Source organism: Trachinotus anak, unplaced genomic scaffold (assembly GCF_046630095.1).
Source record: "Trachinotus anak isolate AG129_WGS33_773 ecotype Australia unplaced genomic scaffold, CSIRO_AGI_Tana_v1 ptg000002l, whole genome shotgun sequence".
NCBI lineage: Eukaryota > Metazoa > Chordata > Actinopteri > Carangiformes > Carangidae > Trachinotus > Trachinotus anak.
In genome coordinates, this window is record NW_027273853.1 from 10,443,358 (window position 1) to 10,462,690 (window position 19,333).

At 43.1% G+C, this 19,333-nt stretch overlaps 1 protein-coding gene across 1 annotated transcript in view; it reads left to right on the forward strand.

Moving 5' to 3' along the window:
- The window catches only part of tspan18b (tetraspanin 18b), a 33,330-nt gene that overhangs the window by 12,297 nt on the left and 1,700 nt on the right, over positions 1 to 19,333 (forward strand). The window contains exons 2-8 of the mRNA XM_071495700.1: positions 8,049 to 8,132; positions 15,737 to 15,832; positions 16,935 to 17,129; positions 17,414 to 17,488; positions 17,874 to 17,972; positions 18,204 to 18,380; positions 19,106 to 19,189. Coding sequence (XP_071351801.1) covers positions 8,130 to 8,132; positions 15,737 to 15,832; positions 16,935 to 17,129; positions 17,414 to 17,488; positions 17,874 to 17,972; positions 18,204 to 18,380; positions 19,106 to 19,189 — 729 coding nt within the window. The 5' untranslated portion in view covers positions 8,049 to 8,129. The remainder of the gene's footprint in view (positions 1 to 8,048; positions 8,133 to 15,736; positions 15,833 to 16,934; positions 17,130 to 17,413; positions 17,489 to 17,873; positions 17,973 to 18,203; positions 18,381 to 19,105; positions 19,190 to 19,333) is intronic.

Genomic DNA, 19,333 nt, shown 5'->3' on the forward strand with positions numbered 1-19,333 from the left:
GGAGAGCTGTGGAAGTTAACTTTCTCACAGCTGGTACTGACTGTTTACATCTGGCTAATACTCTGTAAGCTCAGCAGATTAAATCTCATTTCTCTGAGTGCTTTTAGTGTTGAGCCAAGCATGATTTCTCCTGACATCTCCTCGCTTGTGGCTCCCTCAGTCGATCGCAGGAATGTTTCTTAAAGCACTGCTGCATTTTCACGAGACTGGAAAATGTCCAACCCCCTTTTTCCACATTTGAGTCCCTCTTGGCTTCCTCTTGGGACTCACTCAGAGGCAGGATATCTCCTCAAAGGATATCTTTCAACTACTTGTCCAGGTAGTATCAAGCTTAGAGTGAACCAGCGTGGAAAGGAGGTTTTTAGAGTGGACAGAAGTCTTACTCACACAGTTGAGAATTCTTTATCCTGGTTTCATCCTCCACTGCTCCAGTAATCCTGCCGCCATCAGTCACCCCCTGCTCTGCCGAAGAATACGAACGATAAAACCATTTTTTTGTGCCTCATGCACAAACACATTTTCAGGCACTGTGGCCATTAGTGTGAGCATATTTGACAGTGTGAGAGACAAAAAGCAGAGTCATTTTCACTGCTTCTTCTCCCTCTGTGATGATGTGAGTTTGTCACAGCTTGTTACCTGCTATCACCACAGCCAACGCATAGAGGCATACATATATGTAGATGTAGGATTCAGAGGGATTTGGGGTTCACTGGCACATGTGCAGCTTTACGAGGAGGTCCCAGTGTGGAGGCCCTCTGGGCTGAGGAAATGATCCAGATGCAAGGCTTCTGGCTCTCGTAACCCAGTGGGACACCTGCCCTGCTGCTCCTGTACAGCCCTCTGCCAAATCCACAAATACACAGACTACCGTCTTCCTGTGTGGAGGAATTTGCTATAACGTGCTGTTGCATTCTGATTTTATATGCTACATTGTGCAACATTTGTGTCTTGACTTTCATTCTTCTGCTTCATTTTTCAATGGAGCACGATTATTGCTAAGCTTAAGTCAAACAATGTTTGCTCTTAAATAGTCTGTGGCCTCCGCAGCTCCTACGTTCACTGGAATGTAAACTCATTACAAGTCCAATGTTTGGCATCACCACAGTTTGTTAGTTACTTGTTCTGAAAAAGACATAATTTACAACACAAGACTTGTTTTTTTCTTTCTCCCGGGAGGAATTTGATTGATGAGAAAACCTGCTGGAGGACTCTATTTAATTTTATCTAACTTACTATAACAAGGTTTTTTGATTTTTTTTGCTGCAAATCTCGGCTCATCCTTAGACTGTTGTGGTACCAAATTAGTAACTACCGCTGTTGTCAGTGTGTAGCTGTACATATTGATTTATGCCCTTTGTAGTTGGCACAGGAAACAAACTATACATTAATGCTAATATCCTATTGTTTTTATGTTCCATAACATGCATTTAACATTTACATTTGGGGATCATTAGACTGACCTTATGTAAGTGATTTAGCATGCACATAATAGCCTGTATAAGATCAAAACATTATTGTCTTATTATTTGAAAGTCAAATGTACCTTTTAATTAGGGATCGCTGACTAGAATAATGATATGATATTGATTCTTAAAGTGCTGATTCCATTATTTTAAAATATTGCAGTTAGAGTAACATTGACCGTAAATATTTAAAATTTTTCTAAAGATTCCTGGTCATTTTAGAAACACTGGATTGGACCAGAGCTCAACATTTTATCTTGTAATCAATTTATTTAATTGTTAATGGACTGAATACCATTTCATTACATGTATAGTATTTGTTGTGTAAAGTGGGGCTTCTGTTCTTTCTCTCTGAAGGTTATTTGTTAAATTTTTTTTAATTTTTAATATTTTAGTGAATATGGTCTTTGTTTCAGGCAAGGTGGCCCACCTCTGCTATAAAACACTGTGGGAAACTCTAAGGTCATGTCATGTGTTTTGGAGTCTAGTCCAGATAAAGCAACCATTTTTCTTTTTCTTTTACACTTAGCTTACACTTGGAGAGATTTTGGCTATATAATGGCAACAGTTGACATAGCCATGGCAGAGTTGTGAAATAAAATAGCACCAGAGCTTGGATATAAACTGGGCAGCAGTCATGCCATCTTTCTCCATGTTTGTTTATACTTTTGTCAAGTAATGTGACCCACATGTTTGTGCTCGTAAACAAAGGAAGCAAATGTGTCGTTTCAGCCTTGTGTCGTTTTACCAGCCTTTTCAGTGCTGTGTTACCATGTTTGAACAAAGTTGAAAACAACAACTTTTTGCCTCAAATATTCCAAATAAAAATATTTAGTTCTGGAATCAATCTGTCACCACCATCGTCTGAGTTTCAGAGCAGTGTGTGAATATAATTGTTAGCTTTTCAGGGTGTGGTCATGAAGGTATGCAGTGAAAACCATCAGCGATTGGAACCAGACCCACTGGGCCTCAGAGTTTGGGCTGAACCGATGTTGTAACTACCAGGCACAGATCCAAGTGTCCCTCTGCCCAATTTTTCATCATATTTCTTTATTGGGGCTCATATGTTGTGTCAACGTTTTTGTTTTTCATTTTCATTCCTATGTAATGTATAGACAGTTGTTAAGTGGCCTAGGTTTCTGTGCATATGAGCAAAATGGTTATTTTAAAAGAGGAGTTTTATTGTGGAGGAGTCCAAACTCAAATGCCCTCCGCTGGTTTTCATTTTGTAACGAAGTTGCATCTGGTCTGATTGTGCAAAAAGAAATCTGTTCCCACTTCTTGTGTATCTTCTGCATTCAGATGTTTACCACATTGTTTGTCAGCACACTAAGCAGATGCATGAGTCTTAAACAGGCAGGAGGGTCAAGATGAGGGCATATTAAGGACATATCTTCCCAATTACCGCTAATGTTCCAGGTAGAGGACAATTCCCTCTGTTAAAGACCTTGTGGCGATGATCACTGCTAAAGTGATCTTTGCTACAGAGTCTGATTTCCACAAATATATAGAACAACCTACTGCTCTGTGGTATTTAAGCAAAACTGAAATGAGGCCTAGAAATGGTTAGCAGATGTGTTCTTAGCACGTGTTTAAGTGGCTGGTTTGACTTATAGGACAACAGCGGCCACATATTTCTACATTCAATGTCTTGTGGAAAATATTATACCATATTACACCATATGTTTTATTACAGCACAGCAGTGATCCCCAAAGTGTTTCAGCTGTAGTAACATAAAAAACACATCAAATAAACTTGTATATTTATTGTGCTACAAGTGTTGTAACTGCCATACTTTGGTAAACATACCAGGAGTCTCTTTGATTAGGGTAGATAGGTCTAGGAAAGGTATCCTATGTACAAGTTCACAATTTTTAAACATAAACCAAATGATAAATCTCGTGATGGACAAAATAATCAGCAGATTAATCAATAATGAAAAAAATCATTTGTTGCAGCTTTAGTCATTGCAATAACCTCTAACATTTCACTGCACTGTCAGTCTTTTAATTTGATTTGACTGCAACTCTAGTGCACTCATAATGTTTAAACTGACGGGAGCATCTTGAGGGAAGTAAACGCAAACTTCCTCTTTGTGCAGGCAGCCCGGATCTTCATCTCAATTCCTCTCTGAGTTGGAGGCTCTGTGAGCCGTAAGCTGCATGATTCTCAAGCTTTACTGGGCTTTAGGATTTAACTGGGATGGAAATGGTTATCGTGGCTGTTCGTCAGCTTGCAGGGGCCTGTGGGTGGGGGAGTTGGTGAACAAACTGGCGAGAGTTTAACAGCCCCAGCCCCCTGTGTGTATGTAGTAATGAACTCTTACCTTGGCTTGGAGGGTTGCACTGCTGGTATCCTTACTCTGTTTTTGTAACCCTCACTAAAAAAGCCTCGCTCTTAATTGTGTCCCACGGGGGCCTGAGCTCTCAGTATTCACGGCCTTTCCTGTCCCTCACACTGATCCTCCCCCTCTCCCAACCTTAGCCCCATCATCCCAATTCGACAGGTCTTTCCTCTTTAATCGCTCAACTTCAAAGCGGTATTGTGATGCCCCCCAGGCCCCTGGCTCCTCAGAGACACAGGGCTAGCCTTGGGGGCCTGGGAAGTAGGGTGAAAGTGTGGTGGTGCATGAGGTGGTTAGTTAAATTAGACAGGCATGGGTTAAAGAAAATAACAACAAGTAGTTCAGACGCTGTTCTTCATCATGGTGTCACTAGAGAGTCGTTGGTGTTGAGTAATTATAGAAGCAGGTTGCAGATGTTTGAAAGGGTCTGTGTAAGACACTAAGCACTGTACTTTGATGAGGGCATCTTTGCAGAGGTGAGAGATTCGGGCTGCTGCCTGAGGAGCCTGCTACAAAGAGAAGAGGCCTGGCTAATGTTTGCCTCTGATTCACTAAGGAGGTGGACAGTGTCAGCTTTCATCTGCATCAAAATAGCAGCCCCCGACCACATTTCCAAGGGCTGCATTCTTATCAGGTTTCCATTTAGCCCAAAACGATTAACACTGAGCAAACAGAGGACTGTGTAATGAGTTCAGTCTGCATTTTTCAGCTGGAATAATTGTGTACCTCAGATGAGTAAATACACTCTTGCCTGGTGTGTAACCCTGAGAGCACCTACTGTAGAGTGGAGAACAAAGAAAACAGTGGGTTAGCTGTGGCCAGAGAGAGAAAAGTGAGTGATTAGTTGTGCGATGCCCTCTGATCAGAGTGGGGATTGTTTCTCCATCGTGGTGGTTTATCTTTATCTCTGGTGGTTGACTCACACTGTTAGATCGATAAATCCAGATGGGGTAGAGCGATAATTCTGCCTCAGTATTGCCCTCATTAAAGCAGACGTTCAGGAGATATATGGCAGCTGGCAATTGCCCTCTTTCTTATTTCTGTAGTATTACAACATGATGTATATGGACTGTGACAGAAGCTGGCTGGAGATCACCAGGGAGAGTTGTCATCCAGAGCTGTAGATTTTTCCTTTTATTAAGTGTATTTATAACAATGTGATCCAGGCCGTAAAAGGCCCCATATGTTATTTTCTCTAAATTTGATGTTGGCTCTGAAGCTCAGAGGTTTGCTTTTGTCAACACTGGTGAGAAATTGAGGCCAAACCCAGCTGCGAGGTATAGATGGAAGAATTGTCACTTCCTCCTTCATTTTCCTGTCCACTTCCTGTCCCCAGAGGAAGTGTCGCTGTGTGCCTGCTGTTCTCTGACCCCTGACATTATGGCCAAGGTTGCCTGTCTGATTGGCAGGATGAGGTGGCTTGTGGAGGCAAGGAAAAAACACAAATGACGAGTCCCCAGCCAATAGTGCCCATATACCATAGTAAAGACTTGGCTATGCTCCAAACTAATGTATTCTTTTGACAATAGTATCAGCAGTAGTTGTGTGAACTATGAAAAACAACACCTCTGCACACCTGCCCAGTCGCAACATTACGGTGATATGCTTGATGGATTGCCTGCTCCATAAAGATTGACAGTTGGATGCGGCCCCTCCAGTATTAAGGTGGTCACATACAGTTTGATGATTCGACACACACTTCATTTCAGGCCTACCGACCCCTTAAGGCATAAGTATGCTAGAAAAGAGCTAGTTTGTACGACGTGACATCTGACCATGCCTGAAGGTTAAAGTGTTTACAGCTGTTCCACCAGACTCGAAGGTGGGGTGAAAAGCCGGTGGTCACAGAGATGGGCGAGACATGATATTTTGTAAATATTAGGATAAAGGTGCACATTGTCCAATAGTCTGTCCTGGAAGGCATTTGTGGTATTACACTTGTTTGCTAACACTAAAAATGGCAGAAATAGTTGTTTAAAGAATAAAAAAAGAACTTGAGAGAGAAGTTTAAACCTTGCTTATTTTCTAACATCCACACAGCTGACCAATCGATCTGTGAAGTGAGAGTGAAGGCTGGATTGTCAGTTTGAAGAGTTACAGAAATTCCTGCATTTGAGAAGTGTAGGGGAAGGGGACTTGAGACACTGCTCGATCATCTGTCAGGCACTTCTGTTGGACTGTACTGGCACCTTTGATACCTTCTATTGTCTTATGGCTGCTACAATTTCCTCTGCTCTGTCTCCTGTGAATTGAACTGTGGGGAATAACTACAGTATCTAATGTGAGTAGAAGGGTATAATTTATAATGTGCCACTGACTTGCACACAGGATAGATGCTGGTGATGCAATAATAATGTCAGAGCCTGAAATATCTGCAGAGGCTAATCAATTAGCGGCTGCCTTGATGTTTGAATTGCTCACAGTGCTTGTGAGCTTAAATGTCAATGACATGTTGGCGAGAGAGATTTATTGAAAAGGAGAGCCATTGAGAAGATGTAGATGAAACCTTTTCTCTAGTGTTGAGTCGTTCCCCGCTTTGTTGGACCCTCAGTGGCCTGGCCTTTCTAGTCTCCCTCGAGGGTTTGTCCCATTGTTGTGCCTTCTCAGCCGTCTGCGCTGATCTCTCTTCTCACCCCCATAACCGATTCAATGAGGCTCTGCAATCCTATTGGTGCTCCACTTTCCCGTGAAAAGGGTTCCATGGAAACCAAAAAAATAATGCAGACCCTCAGCACTGTTGCTCTCCACCAGCTAATAGCTCTCCAAACAGCGGTTCAGAAGAGACTACCTCTGCAACAGGCTTCAGGATAAAATTTGACCACTCTGCTGCTCAATACTAGGTTACAGACATGATGATGATGATGATGATGATGATTGTGTGCCTGTGCTGCTGCTGCTGCTGTTGTAGTAGACTCACACAAAATGAAAAGGGATTACAGTGTTGTATTGCTTGGGGATATGCTTGCTAAGCCATATGGTGAATATTTTGTAAATGACTCCTTCAACGAGCTGCACATCCTTTTGCTCCCCATGCATGTATGGCCAGAGTGGAGATGTTATTGATTCCCTGAGCATGGTCTCTGTAGTGTCTGAATCCAAGGCTCTGTGATAAGGTAGTGTATCATTCCGGTGCATCTCTCCACTCATTTTTCCGTTTTCACTCTGAGACTTTGATTGCCTTTTCTAGATGTAATCAGTGCTGTGTATTCTGTATGGGGGAGGGTGTGTGGCTGCCACTGTCAGTTGGGTTCTACGTCCTGGTGAATCTGATGTCTGCTGGCAATATGGTGTGTCGGCAGGATGATGCGGCTGGCTCTATCAGCCAGAATACTCCTGGGATATTCTCCATCCGCAGCCCCTGTCAGAATGAGAATACCCTGCCTGTATTCCACCATATAATGTGGCGAGAGCTGCATGCTGCTCATGCCTCCGTAGGCAGCTCTCGCCATATTTGATGCTGTAGTTGTCAGTGCCATTGCTTTGAAACCAGCTCCAAAGTATTGTCAGTCAAAACTGTGCTGCTGACTATTTTTGCACATAGAGGCTGGAATATCAGCAGTTTAATTGGCTCTTATTGCTATATCGTTATTTTCAGCTAGGAGACACTGCGGCGCAGTTTAGAAACAGGAAAAAGTTTAAAGCATTTATGCTCATTAGACACACTTGGTAAGAGGTATACCATACAAGCCAGCAATGTGTGGTAAGAAAGCAAGGTATTTTACTTCCAGTGAATAATGCATGAATTCAGATGCTCCACAAGGTCACGTCAGAAGCTGTATGAGGAGGCTGGTGTGTTGGGTCTTCTAATAAATGATAATTAAGTGTGTGAGAAGATACACAGATTCTCAAGCCTTGTTACAATTTAAATCTTATCTACCCAGAACACAGGCCCAGGCTTCTACTATTAAAGGCAGTATTTTTTTTTCTGTCCTTGTTAATTTTGCCTTCTTGCTGAGAAGTGAAATATTCACACAGATAAAACACTGTTGCGGTCTTAGATTAGCTCACTGCTGGGAGCGAGTGCTTCATACATATTGAATGCAAACCCGGTCATTTTAAGTGTCCTACAATTTTATTTTCTGTGTTTTTCAAGCTCCTAGTCTTATTCTGCTTAAATGAATTACACGTAGCAAGACAAATGTGCCACTTTTCTTTGTCTTTGCCGGCGCCTCAATGTTTTTTCATCTCATTAGCTCAGTCCTGACCTCTTGCTTCTTCCCCTTGTGCTTCTGTACAACAGCCCATGAAAACAGGAGAGGAGAGAAAACAGAGAGGAGTCACCAGCTTCATCTGAACAAGGACGAGGCACGAGCAGATACACATGGTATGTTAGTATGTGTGTAACATATTTTTGTTAAGTTTTCCCAAAGCGTCGTTGTTGCCATGAATGATTTTCACCAAATCCAGCAGTGATTCCACACACGTTAAATCAGCGAGAGAAACAGCCGAAAGAGCTTGTTGACAGACTCTTTTCAGTAAGGTGCTGACAGAACAGGCGCAAAGCCATTGTCACTGTCAACAGGAGGCACGGTGCTGGCGAGAGCCGATGCGTGAAGCTGGTCATGCAAACAGGCAGACAAGAGCTTTTGTTCCTTTACCATCAAAGCTGGCCAGCACTGGTCTTTGTTAGCCACTGATTTGCATTGGCATTTGTAGCATTAGTATTCCAGGCACGGCAGAGCGGCAGACATGTATAGATTGAGAGGTTAAAGGGGAATTTAGGCCCAGACACATCAGCTGTAATCAGTCTTTAGCACATAACCATAAAAGCAGCCAACCAGACAAATAAATGTGGAAATGACGTGTAAGATTATAACCAGAATACTGAGTCATTTTCAATTTTGTAAATATTGCCTTCAAGAATAATTCTGGTTTATTACAATTTAGGTCTTAGTTTCTGAGTTTTGGACATAATTCTATCGATAATGATAAGATTGTACTAATGAATATCTGAGACCTATGAACACAATAAGATGACCAGTTTTAAACAAATGTTTCAACATTATTACCCAAACTGTCAGTTGTAATCATTTCATGCAGTTTACATTTGTGGTACACTTACAGTTCTCCTGTTCAATGAGGAATTTCACCAAAGTTTTGGGTGTTCACTGTCAGGTTTACCTCAAAATAAAAAGGTTAATCTGCATATGTTTGTTTCTGCATCATGCTAAATTGAACCAATGTTGCCATGCTTTTCATTCAAGGCTGAGATTGAATTTCTTTCTTTGTTTTAGATGCATTAGGCTACTTGGCAAAACACTCTCATTAGAAGGGAATGGAAATCTAAACATTGACAATGGCAACCGGGCAAATTCCATCTGATGAGTAAGATGTTGTGATACGATTGAAAGCTCCAGAAAAGCGTCCAAACAAACCTTGTGGTGAGATTGTTTTGTCAAATATAAATGAAAATAAATCTGAATAAACCAAAATTATCCTTTAAATTATGTGATTAATCCTTTAAGCAATCATGTCTTCAACCAAGTACTCCGGTTTTGCACTTTGCAATAACCACATACAGTATGAGGTGCTTCCGCTGCAGCAAATTACAAGGTACAATAAAAGAATCACAAATTTGGGGCTGCACTGTTCATGCAAAGGCATTAACACACTTTTGGTCTATTTCTATGAAGATGTTATTTGCAGTGGGGCCTCCAATATATGTGGGTATCTCTTTCATCTGAGGCTCCCACAACAACACAAACATTCACAAGCTTTATCCTCAAGGCTTTGTTTTGATCTTTGAATTGCGCTTGAAACCCTGGCCTGTAACACAAAGTAGGTTACACAGTTGTTTTTGCTGTTTTTCTTTTTCCTTTCGTTGAACTTGAGCTGAGTGTCTGAAGGTACAGATCTGTGTATGTGTGTGTGTGTGAGAGAGCGAGAGAGTGCTGCATGGAGTCAGCACTGAGTGATAAAACAGCTTTTTGGTCCTCTACACGGGGGAACTTGCAGTATTCAAACTAACATATGGCCTTGCAACAGGGTGTGAGTGATCGCTCATTAGACAAATGGCTGGCCAAGTCGTCCCCTTGTCGCAAAGTGCTTGGCTCTGCTTCCCTTTTGTTTTCTAACAGGAACTGGTGCTAAGTGGAGAAGCCAAACACGGCTCTGCAGACAAAGGCCACTCTCACCCCACATCCAGGTTGCCGTGGAGACCAGCCTCCTTATTGGAGGGCTGGAAAGATTCCAACATGTACTAAAAACAAGCCCCGTGGATTTCATAAAATTTTGTATTTGAGCCATAAGAAAATCACAATTTTTGATCATTTGTTTCAATCACACACACAGAGTGTGTGTGTGTGTGTGTGTGTGTGTGTGTGTGTGTGTGTGTGGGTGGGTGTGTGTGAGTCTGTGTGTACTTTACGTTCCTTTTGTGTTTAGTCCCCTGAGGCTCAAAGTTTTGTCTTTCCTTGAATCTCATGTTTACTTCTGCCGAGGCCATCTGTGATGTAAACTCCCTTTATATGGAGATTTGCCAAAGACAGCAACCTCGACTTGAACAGTATTTAAAACAAGGTCCGGAGAGAACTTCAACATTTTAATTGTCTCTTGCCTGAGGGTCAACACTGGTGAAAAGCATGGTTGGTGAGATTATTGATCGGGTTTTTTTAATTTTGTCAAGAAAGGAACTGATATTGATTCCACTCCTCATGACTCTGACAGAGCAATAGGATTTTGGCTAAGATTATGGGAATTTGCAGAAAAACCCACCAAAGAAAGAATAAGACAAGAAGCCAGAACTAGGAGTGGAAGTGAAGTAAATAATTCCCCTCTGTTGTTGTCACAGCAATTATTGAGCATGTAGTTTCAAAATGAGTTGTAACTCAGTTTTGTGGAAAGCCCCAGCGGCAATGTGTCATCCTCCAAAGCCCCTCAAGGGAAAAGCCCGAGCTGAGTCCTACCAGGCGGCGGCAGCAGTGAAGAAGTGTTTATGTGTTCATTGTGTGCTGCCACCACATGCACACACTACCAGACAACCAGCGAACTAAGCGCTGGAACTCCAGGGGATCAATGCATCATTGACCATATGCCTGGGCCTGGTATTGATCCAGCACCACGCAGCCAGTTTGTATCTTCACTCAGCCAGATAGAGGTGCCGACACAATTAAGTGAGAATCTGCACTTTGAGAGAGTGAGGATCTCACACACAGTAGTATTCAACAGAAGCCACAAAATCTGTTCATCTCAATCACATGTCCTCTGCTTGAATTAACCGAGAAGCTATCAATGCCTCTCCCCCTTCCAATCTTTCTTATCTAAGGAGCTGGAGAATCGATTCCCCTGTAGGAGTATGAGCAACTGTTACTAGTGAACCAACAGCTGGCTGTGCGCCCAGTTGGGATGTCAAGAATGTGGCCTGCAGTGCTGTTGACAACACATGGTCAGTGTGTCTCTGAGTGTGCATTTGTTCATTCTGGGAGTCTTCTCTAGTTAATCAGCCTGTTGTTCAGGAGTGTGTCAGCTGCCTGGTCAGAGGACTTCTGCCTGCAGGGAGTCAAACAATCTAATTTCATTTCCAAACAGAATGAATCGGGAGAGCGCCACTCGCAGGCTTAGATAAGAAGTGCTTCAGATTCACAGCACGTATTGCAACAATGGACTTACATGATAAATGGCTTTGCAAGTCAGAGCAAATTCATCAGTGACTGTGTGCTTTTTTTTGTGATGAACTAGCAATGCCCGTAATGTGCAGATGCTGATAATGTTCACCAATCCTATACGTGTACTATGAAGACTCATTAAGCGAAGCTTGCCCGAGGCCTGGAGATGTAACATTGTATGTCTCCACCTGAGCATCTATCCAGCATTAGGACCTTTGCAACAAGCCTTGCAGGTTCCTGAACTTCCGCACCCGGCTGAGCCTGCTCTCTGTATGAGCTACACCCACACACTCAGTGAGCTGAATTGCCTTTGAGCTACTTTTGTACACTTTCTGTCTGTGGTTGTTCCCTATTGTCTGCAAGCTGTGTGCCCTCTAAAGCAGCATACAGTGCTATAGCTGTTTAGCATTCAGTACACTTCAAAGCTCCTCAGTGTGACAGCGCAGCCCAGGGCTCATTCTCTCCTAATTGGAGGTTCATTAAGGGACATGGTGTGCCCCAGGGGAGCCCTGCTCACTGCCAGAGGAGCCTGTCTTTATTCGGATTTTTGGGGTGTTTACTTGCTGTGGCTGATTTAGGAAGTCATGGAGAAATATGAAAATGGGTTTTTAATTGAGATTAAGGGTGATGCAGCATGTGTGTGGTCCCGTAGTGTCATTGTCAGAGGGCATTAGCATGCTCCAGAGAGAGCTTTAGAGTGGTATGCAGTAGATGGAAAAACACACCTGCTGCAGCTGCATCAGGGAGTCAGGGGATGATTTGCGCTGTCCCCAGGGTTCAATTACAGGTGATCATTTAGAGGGTCAATGACATTTGAAGGGGTCAAGTTCTAACCCTTATAATCTGAACAGGGTTTCAGTATTAATGGTTATTTGATATGCAGGCACATGCTCAAGTTGAAGTGAACTGGCTGTTTATTGGGGGTGTGGAGAGGGGGCGACAGTTTGGCGAGGAGCAGACACAATGTCCTTGTCGTGGTTTTCAATTTGTCCAGGCGGGGGCTAGTGGAGTAGGGGAATATGGGCTCACTTCATTAATCGTGCCTAAAGTGTCAACTTCAAGGAGAACCACCCAAGGGTGTGCTATTTCTATATGGAGCATTCTCAATGTGGGTCTATGTCGTCCTTATCTTTTAATTACAGTGAGTTGACATGACCATCATGGTTGATTGTGTAGATGCTTTCCAGACAGACCTCTGGTGTCCTGAGTTAGGCATGAAAAAAGCCCTGTAGCAGTGTTTCAGAATTCCTCATCCTTATACTGAGAAGAATGTAGGTCAGATGAGTTTGCCCTCATTACAGGGCTCTGGCTTCTGTTGGCACCGTGAAGTTGATTTAGGATCAGTTCTCATTCATCCACTATCAAACTTCACCATGCTGGGCTTCACAGCCCAAGCTGGCTCTGGATCAGTCTGTGCCAGGAGTAAACAATGGGATCACGTGACGTTTCATGTCAGTAACAGGAGATGCTGCAGATGTAGATGGAACTGACATTTACTGGATACCTCAGGGCAAAGACTGCCACTAAGATTGTCAGATTGAGGACATACATACAGTATTTCCTGCTAACAAACATATTGTCTGCAGTGATAGTGGTGCAGTATTCCTTGGTGCTATGTGTATCATATTTGTTTATAATGAGTGCTTTTTGCTAGTCTGTACAAATAATATGCTACACAACTCCTTATCTTGGCACACTGCTAGCTTAGTGAAGCAGCACACCTGATGAGATCCTGCCTTTAATCTGGTGGTAATTTGTTGATGTTGTAAAGCTGCAGCTCCTGGGGTGTAAACCATGTTTCCCTTGTCTACATAATGTACTGTGCAGAATATTCAGAGAGACTTAGTGGTCTGATCTCTACGACCGGGGTGTGATCGATGAGGACCTGCAATCCCATGGGAGCCATGGGAAAGACCAGTTTGTTTACTCTGCATTTTCTCTGGGGTCTCTGTGGCAGTTTGATTTATACGATGCTGGTTTGCACCATAGGCTTTTTATTTGGAGCTCGGCTAGTCCACTTCATTCATAAGCATCCAATGCATTTTAATGCATAAAAGAAAAATTGGCTCCAGATCTGATAGTTGGTTTGACCCTGAGATGTGAGCGAAGAGCATAAGGGTGAAGCTGGAAGAGAAATCAGACATTTTGTTTGGAGAATGAGATGTGAGCTGAGCCCTGGGAGTTTTTCCAGCTGACCCCGTCCTCCTCCTCCTTGTTCCACCTTTTCATCCCCCACTCCAATAAATACAGTTTGCAGTCTTCACAGGGGCTCAGGACTAACAGTGGACAGCAGGAGTGATGAGAAAGGGCCCTTTCTGATGCCTTTCGGTGAGACTGTAATGTATGCAAATCTCAATTAAGACCTCCCTTGCCCTCATTAGGCCTTTCAGTGGGGCTTAGGAAAGGGAGGGGTTAATTAAAACCCATCTTGGGCAATGAGGCTGTTGGTTGCTCTCAGAATACCAGCAGGATGGTGATCAATACCTAACCATATCATTATGATTTAGAGGAGGCATTTAACCGTAGCTCTAAATCAATTTCCCTGGGTCTGGGGAGAAAAGGATGAGAGAAAAAATAATAAGCCCTCAGGCTGGTGAGGGGAGGAAATGTTCTCATTCTATGTTAACTCGCTCCCACAGCAGACAAAGACTGCCTTCACATCTTTAGTATTGTTCAATTTTATTGTCACGGCAACTTACACGTGCTTACAGTGAGATGAAAAAAAAAAGAGAAAAACATTGAAATTAGGAGCAGAACGAAAAACAAACCACTGCAAGCACACCACAATAAAAATAGAACAGACTAGGAGGAGATATGGGTTATGGCTTTCTTACTGGCCCAGTTACCATATTTGTAAAATATGCAATCACCAATTGAACAGTGCTTGTTTAAGGTAGTGGTTTGGTGAGGTAAAGGTTTATTTCTCTTGAAAGTGTGGATTTCTGACTTGATTGCGTGCTCTTAGGGTGAAAAGGTCATGGCTGAATCCCATTTGAGTGACAGCACAGCCTCTTCAAAGACAGACAGGAATCAAAGCTGGTGTCGATCATAACCCGGGTTTCACCGCTGCCTTGGGAAGAGGAGAGATCACCCAGAGGAGTCCACTGACAGTGCATCAACCAGTGGAAAGACTGCCTAAAGATTAGGAGATTACATCTGATGGACGTGCTGCAAAGTACAGACAAAAGAAGTGAAAGGAAGCCATTTAAAATGTTTTTGGTTTTTTTTTTTTCAATTTCGAGGCAGCCATGTGTAGTTGCCTAGTTGTGTAAGCCTATTTATGATGCTTCAGAGAAATCACTTTTTAATCTGTTTGTTACCCATCCTCAATCCTGACTATTACTATGGGAGAGCAAATTAATAATCATAACTACAAAGCAAAGAGTGCCGGTTCATTTCTGCCAAATAATTAATTTTCTTCTTTCACAGAGACTGCAATTATAGCTGCCCCACAGATTGTTTCCACTTCAGTTTTTGCAGAATGTGTGGAGATGAATCCTTAGACAATTCCTATCCTCCCTGAGGGGAAAAGCTTGTTCATTTGCAGCCTGGTAGGTTAAACAAATGCTTCAATGAAGCCTTTGTGGGGCGTGCGATATATTTAGGTGTACGGGGTCATGGATACTGAGACACCCATGTTGTCTCCTAATGCAGGAGAGACGTTCTTCATTAACCAGGAGTGCTTCTAGGGCGGGCCTTCATCAGGAAAAGTGTGTTTATGTCAGATAGAGGTCTGCCTGATGGGAGCACAGGGCTCCTGCCTCTCATTACATTAAGAAGAAGAGGCTCCATAGTAAAGGCCATATGTGTCAGTTAATGCACATGGAGCCCTAGTCAGGACTCATATCCTTAAAATGCTCTGAGATAGACAGCCCCTTGAGTCATGCTGAACCCAGGGACCCCATCTGTCCAGAGACAGGAAGTGCTGATAGGGAATCAGGCTATCTGACTGTGAAAGTGCATTTTAAAATTACATAAGTCGTCATGATGTGTGGTAAGATGCATAGTGTCAGGTTCAGCTGTGTAGCCCAAACTTGTAGTTATTTAGAGATTGCTAAGAAACTACACAGTGCGCCTGAGGAGATAAGACAGGGATTTTTTTTTTTTTTTTTTTGCTAGAATTAGACCAAATGAACTGACAGGCCAGTGTGTGTGTTTGTGTGTCTGTGTCTGAGTGGCAGAACTCATTAACAGTGTGAACAGGTTTTTGCAGAGTATTATTTTCTTGGCAGTTTCATCAAGTGCCGATCCAGCGCAGGAGAATGAGAAAACTGTGAGCGTTTTGCAGGATTCATTAAGTGGCACGTTTTATGTTTTCTCTCAGGGGCAGGGAGAGGCTTCAGCACGAGGGACAACCATGGAGGGGGACTGTCTCAGCTGCATCAAGTACCTCATGTTTGTCTTCAATTTCCTCATCTTTGTAAGTATTTTTCATCTCTCCCTCAAAGACACTTAATTTAGCTGTCCCTGAAGTTAGTGTCAATCTAACGATTTAAGATGGTCTTCTGGCTGCCCTCTGTGCGGCTGACTAATGGAGCCACATTTGCATTTCATTAGACGGAGGCAATCTTGATTCTATCAAATTCTCCTTTGATTAGATTTTAGTGTGCTGACACACATCTGAGGCACACTGTGCCATGTGGAGTTTGTGACTGGCACCTGACTTTATCAGTCTTGATCAGACAATCAAGGGTAATCCTGTTAGTCTGAGTCTGTCAAGGGGGGGAGGGTCAGGGTAAGAAGGTTTGCCTCTTTTCCTGCTTTATTAAGCGCAACCAAACCATTTAGAGACTCTACTCAGATGTGGGTGTTCAAGGCTGAGGTAATAATGCACCCAGCAGAGCAAAGAACCAACATGGCTGTTACCATCACTCAATAACAACCACTGCCATTCTTTTTTTTTTTTTATAGCCATTTCACATTTATCTGACATAACAGCATTTTTCAAGCCCAATGAGCTTTCAAAATGGCTACCCCCCTCTCCTCATACCACAACCTCTGTCTCTGAGCTGACGTGGTGTTCATTTGCAGAAGCCCAGGTCTCTCCCTGTGACAGGAAGTAGGGGATTGTGGGAGAAATGTGTGCCCCCCCCCCAATCCACCTCAATACCTTCTTTTCTTAATCACATGAGTCACCCCACAGTGGCTGCAGATAGGGTTTTAGTGAAAGGGAGGATGGGAGAGGAGACTGCAGTGCTGTGCATTTCTTTAGCAGGTTGGGGGGTTAGTTAAAGCAGGGTAGCTATCACCTCCCACCCACCCCACCAAGGCATTGTGGCTCTGTAGATACCCAGCCTTTTATCTCTGTCTCTCAGCTCCCACCCCAACCTTTTAGAGATTCGCATTACCAGCATGTCGTCCTTTAAAAAAGCACAAATTTATTTTCCATTATATGACATCTTGTTGAATGTTTCATGTGCCACTGGGGACACTGAGCTGTCCTCTGAGTTCTAATTAATTTTTAAAATGCAGCCAATTTCTGTTTTGTCTAACTAGTGTCTTCTTTCCCTTTTCTTCATCAGCTAGGGGGCTCTTTCCTCCTGGGAGTGGGGGTGTGGGTACTGGTGGACCCCACAGGGTTCAGGGAAATTGTAGCAGCCAACCCCCTGTTATTCACCGGTGTCTACATCATCCTGGGCATGGGAGGCATGCTCTTTCTTCTGGGCTTCCTGGGCTGCTGTGGAGCTATCCGTGAAAACAAGTGTCTGCTCCTCTTTGTGAGTTGGCCGACAAATTTAAAATCTAGTTCTGTTACTGATCTTGTTTGTGTGCATGTGTGTTGATTATTCTGTCTGTCAGTTTTTTGGACTGTCAGGCTTGAAACAGAAAGCCTAAAGAGTAAAATGCCCCTCTATTTGCCTCTGTGCCTCGAGCCTCATGCATAGTTAATGCTGAGTGAAGCAGCCAAAATGTGATTTTTAGTGAGTGACGTGCACTTTTTCTGATACTTGTCCGACTCTGTCTCTCATTCATTGCAGTTTTTCTTTTTGTTTTATTACAGTTCTTCATGCTCATCCTCCTCATCTTCTTAGCAGAGCTGGCAGCTGCCATCCTGGCCTTCATTTTCCGGGAACATGTAAGTTGCCTCGGTGTTCTCTCCACTTTCGATCACCAGTGCTCAGTAGGGTTGAGTCTCCAAATTTAACACTAAAATGTGTCCACAGCACTGAGTATCAAAGTACGAAAATCTGGCCTTTATTGCCTGCTTGGATTTATACAATTTATTCTTTGACCAGACAGATTAAAAGCATATCTTGTTTATATAGGCATCATTATTGTTTGTGCTTCAACAACTTTAAGAGTAATGCACAGATTTATCATTATAACATGTGTACAATCAGTGCAGTTCCCCATTAAAATGACACCCAGCCCTTGTGTCAAGTGATGTTCTCTGATGTGAAAGAAACAGATACTGTATTTGTATTGACACTAACCTGTGCTCTCTCTGGCTGTCACTCTAGCTGACCAGAGAGTACTTCACCAAGGAGCTGAAGAGACATTATCAGGGCTACAACAACACTGACGTCTTCACCTCCACATGGAATGCCATCATGACTACAGTAAGGCCACAGCGCACATGGCAAAGAGCTCACACACTGTAGCTTTTACCAACTCATCAAGTCCGTTTGCAGCCTGGCGTCAGGGGGATATATTTTATAGATAAAATCCCAGACATTTAGGTCAATCTTCATGCTGGATTGTTGCGCACACGCAGTGGAACACAGGCCAGTGCACAAATAGGCACTCAGCAATAAGGGTTCTTCTGCTATTCTCCTCTCTCCTCCCTTCAGTTTGACTGCTGTGGGGTGAACAGCCCAGAGGATTTTAAGGACAGCCTGTTCAGGCTGATCAACCAAAATCATATGGTGCCAGAAGCCTGCTGCCAGCGCGCCAGTCAGACTGGGGAGTTGGCCTATATCAGCCAGGAGCAGTGCCTATCAGGCAGCATGATGTTCCGCAATAATAAGGTAACTTCTGACATCTACAGACATCAACCTCTCCCTCTCTCTCTCTCTCTCTCCCTCTCTTTTTCCCTCCTTCCAAAACACTTCCAGGCTTAATTAGAGCAGGAGACAGCTGAGGGATGACATCCAGGGACTAGCTGACTCCTCCATGGCTGATTAGTGCTTTTTCATGTTTTGGGTTTTATGGGAGACCATCTTACAGTGTGATACAGTGTGGAGACATCAGCGTATTTTTGCATCTGAGCATGTCTGTATGTGCTCGTGTGTGAGTGTATGTATGGGCAAATTGGATTTTTTTGGGGAGCATACATGTGTGCAAAAATAGGGGATATTAAGTATTTGAATATGTTGAAATTAGGTGTACTTCAAAGTTATGCAGGTGAACAGCCACATCCCTGCTTTCATGGGGTAAAGAAAGCCTTGGAGTGAAATGTAATTACAGCGAAAGCTGATAGGACAAAGTTTTTACTGCACTCTCCACCTGTTGTTTTCCAAGCCACCAGAACAATACCAGATATCCACAATGTGTGTCTCTGTCTGTCCATTCACACAAAGAATCCTCATTAAAAGGCAGTGAGGCTGGAGGCCCTGTTTCCCACTCATTCAGCCAGGCCTTTGTTCAAAGCCTCACTCAATTAAAGCTGTGATGTTACTTTAATTGTCCCCGTAATTCAGCAAGTTTATAGCCTATTGATTCTCTGCTGAGCAAAATGTCTTTGTGTCCACAGGGCTGTTACTCTGCAGTAGTTGACTACTTTGAACTGTACATCTATGTGGCTGGAGCACTCGCCATTGTGGTGCTGACCATTGAGGTATGAAGGCTTTTCATTTTAGTCAAATCATCACATATGCTGCTTTTCATTTGCCTCTCCATTAAATACACTGTTCATTTCAGAAATGGGGAAAAATATTTACCTATATGTTGTTGTTTTTTTTTTAAAGCACTTTGTATGACA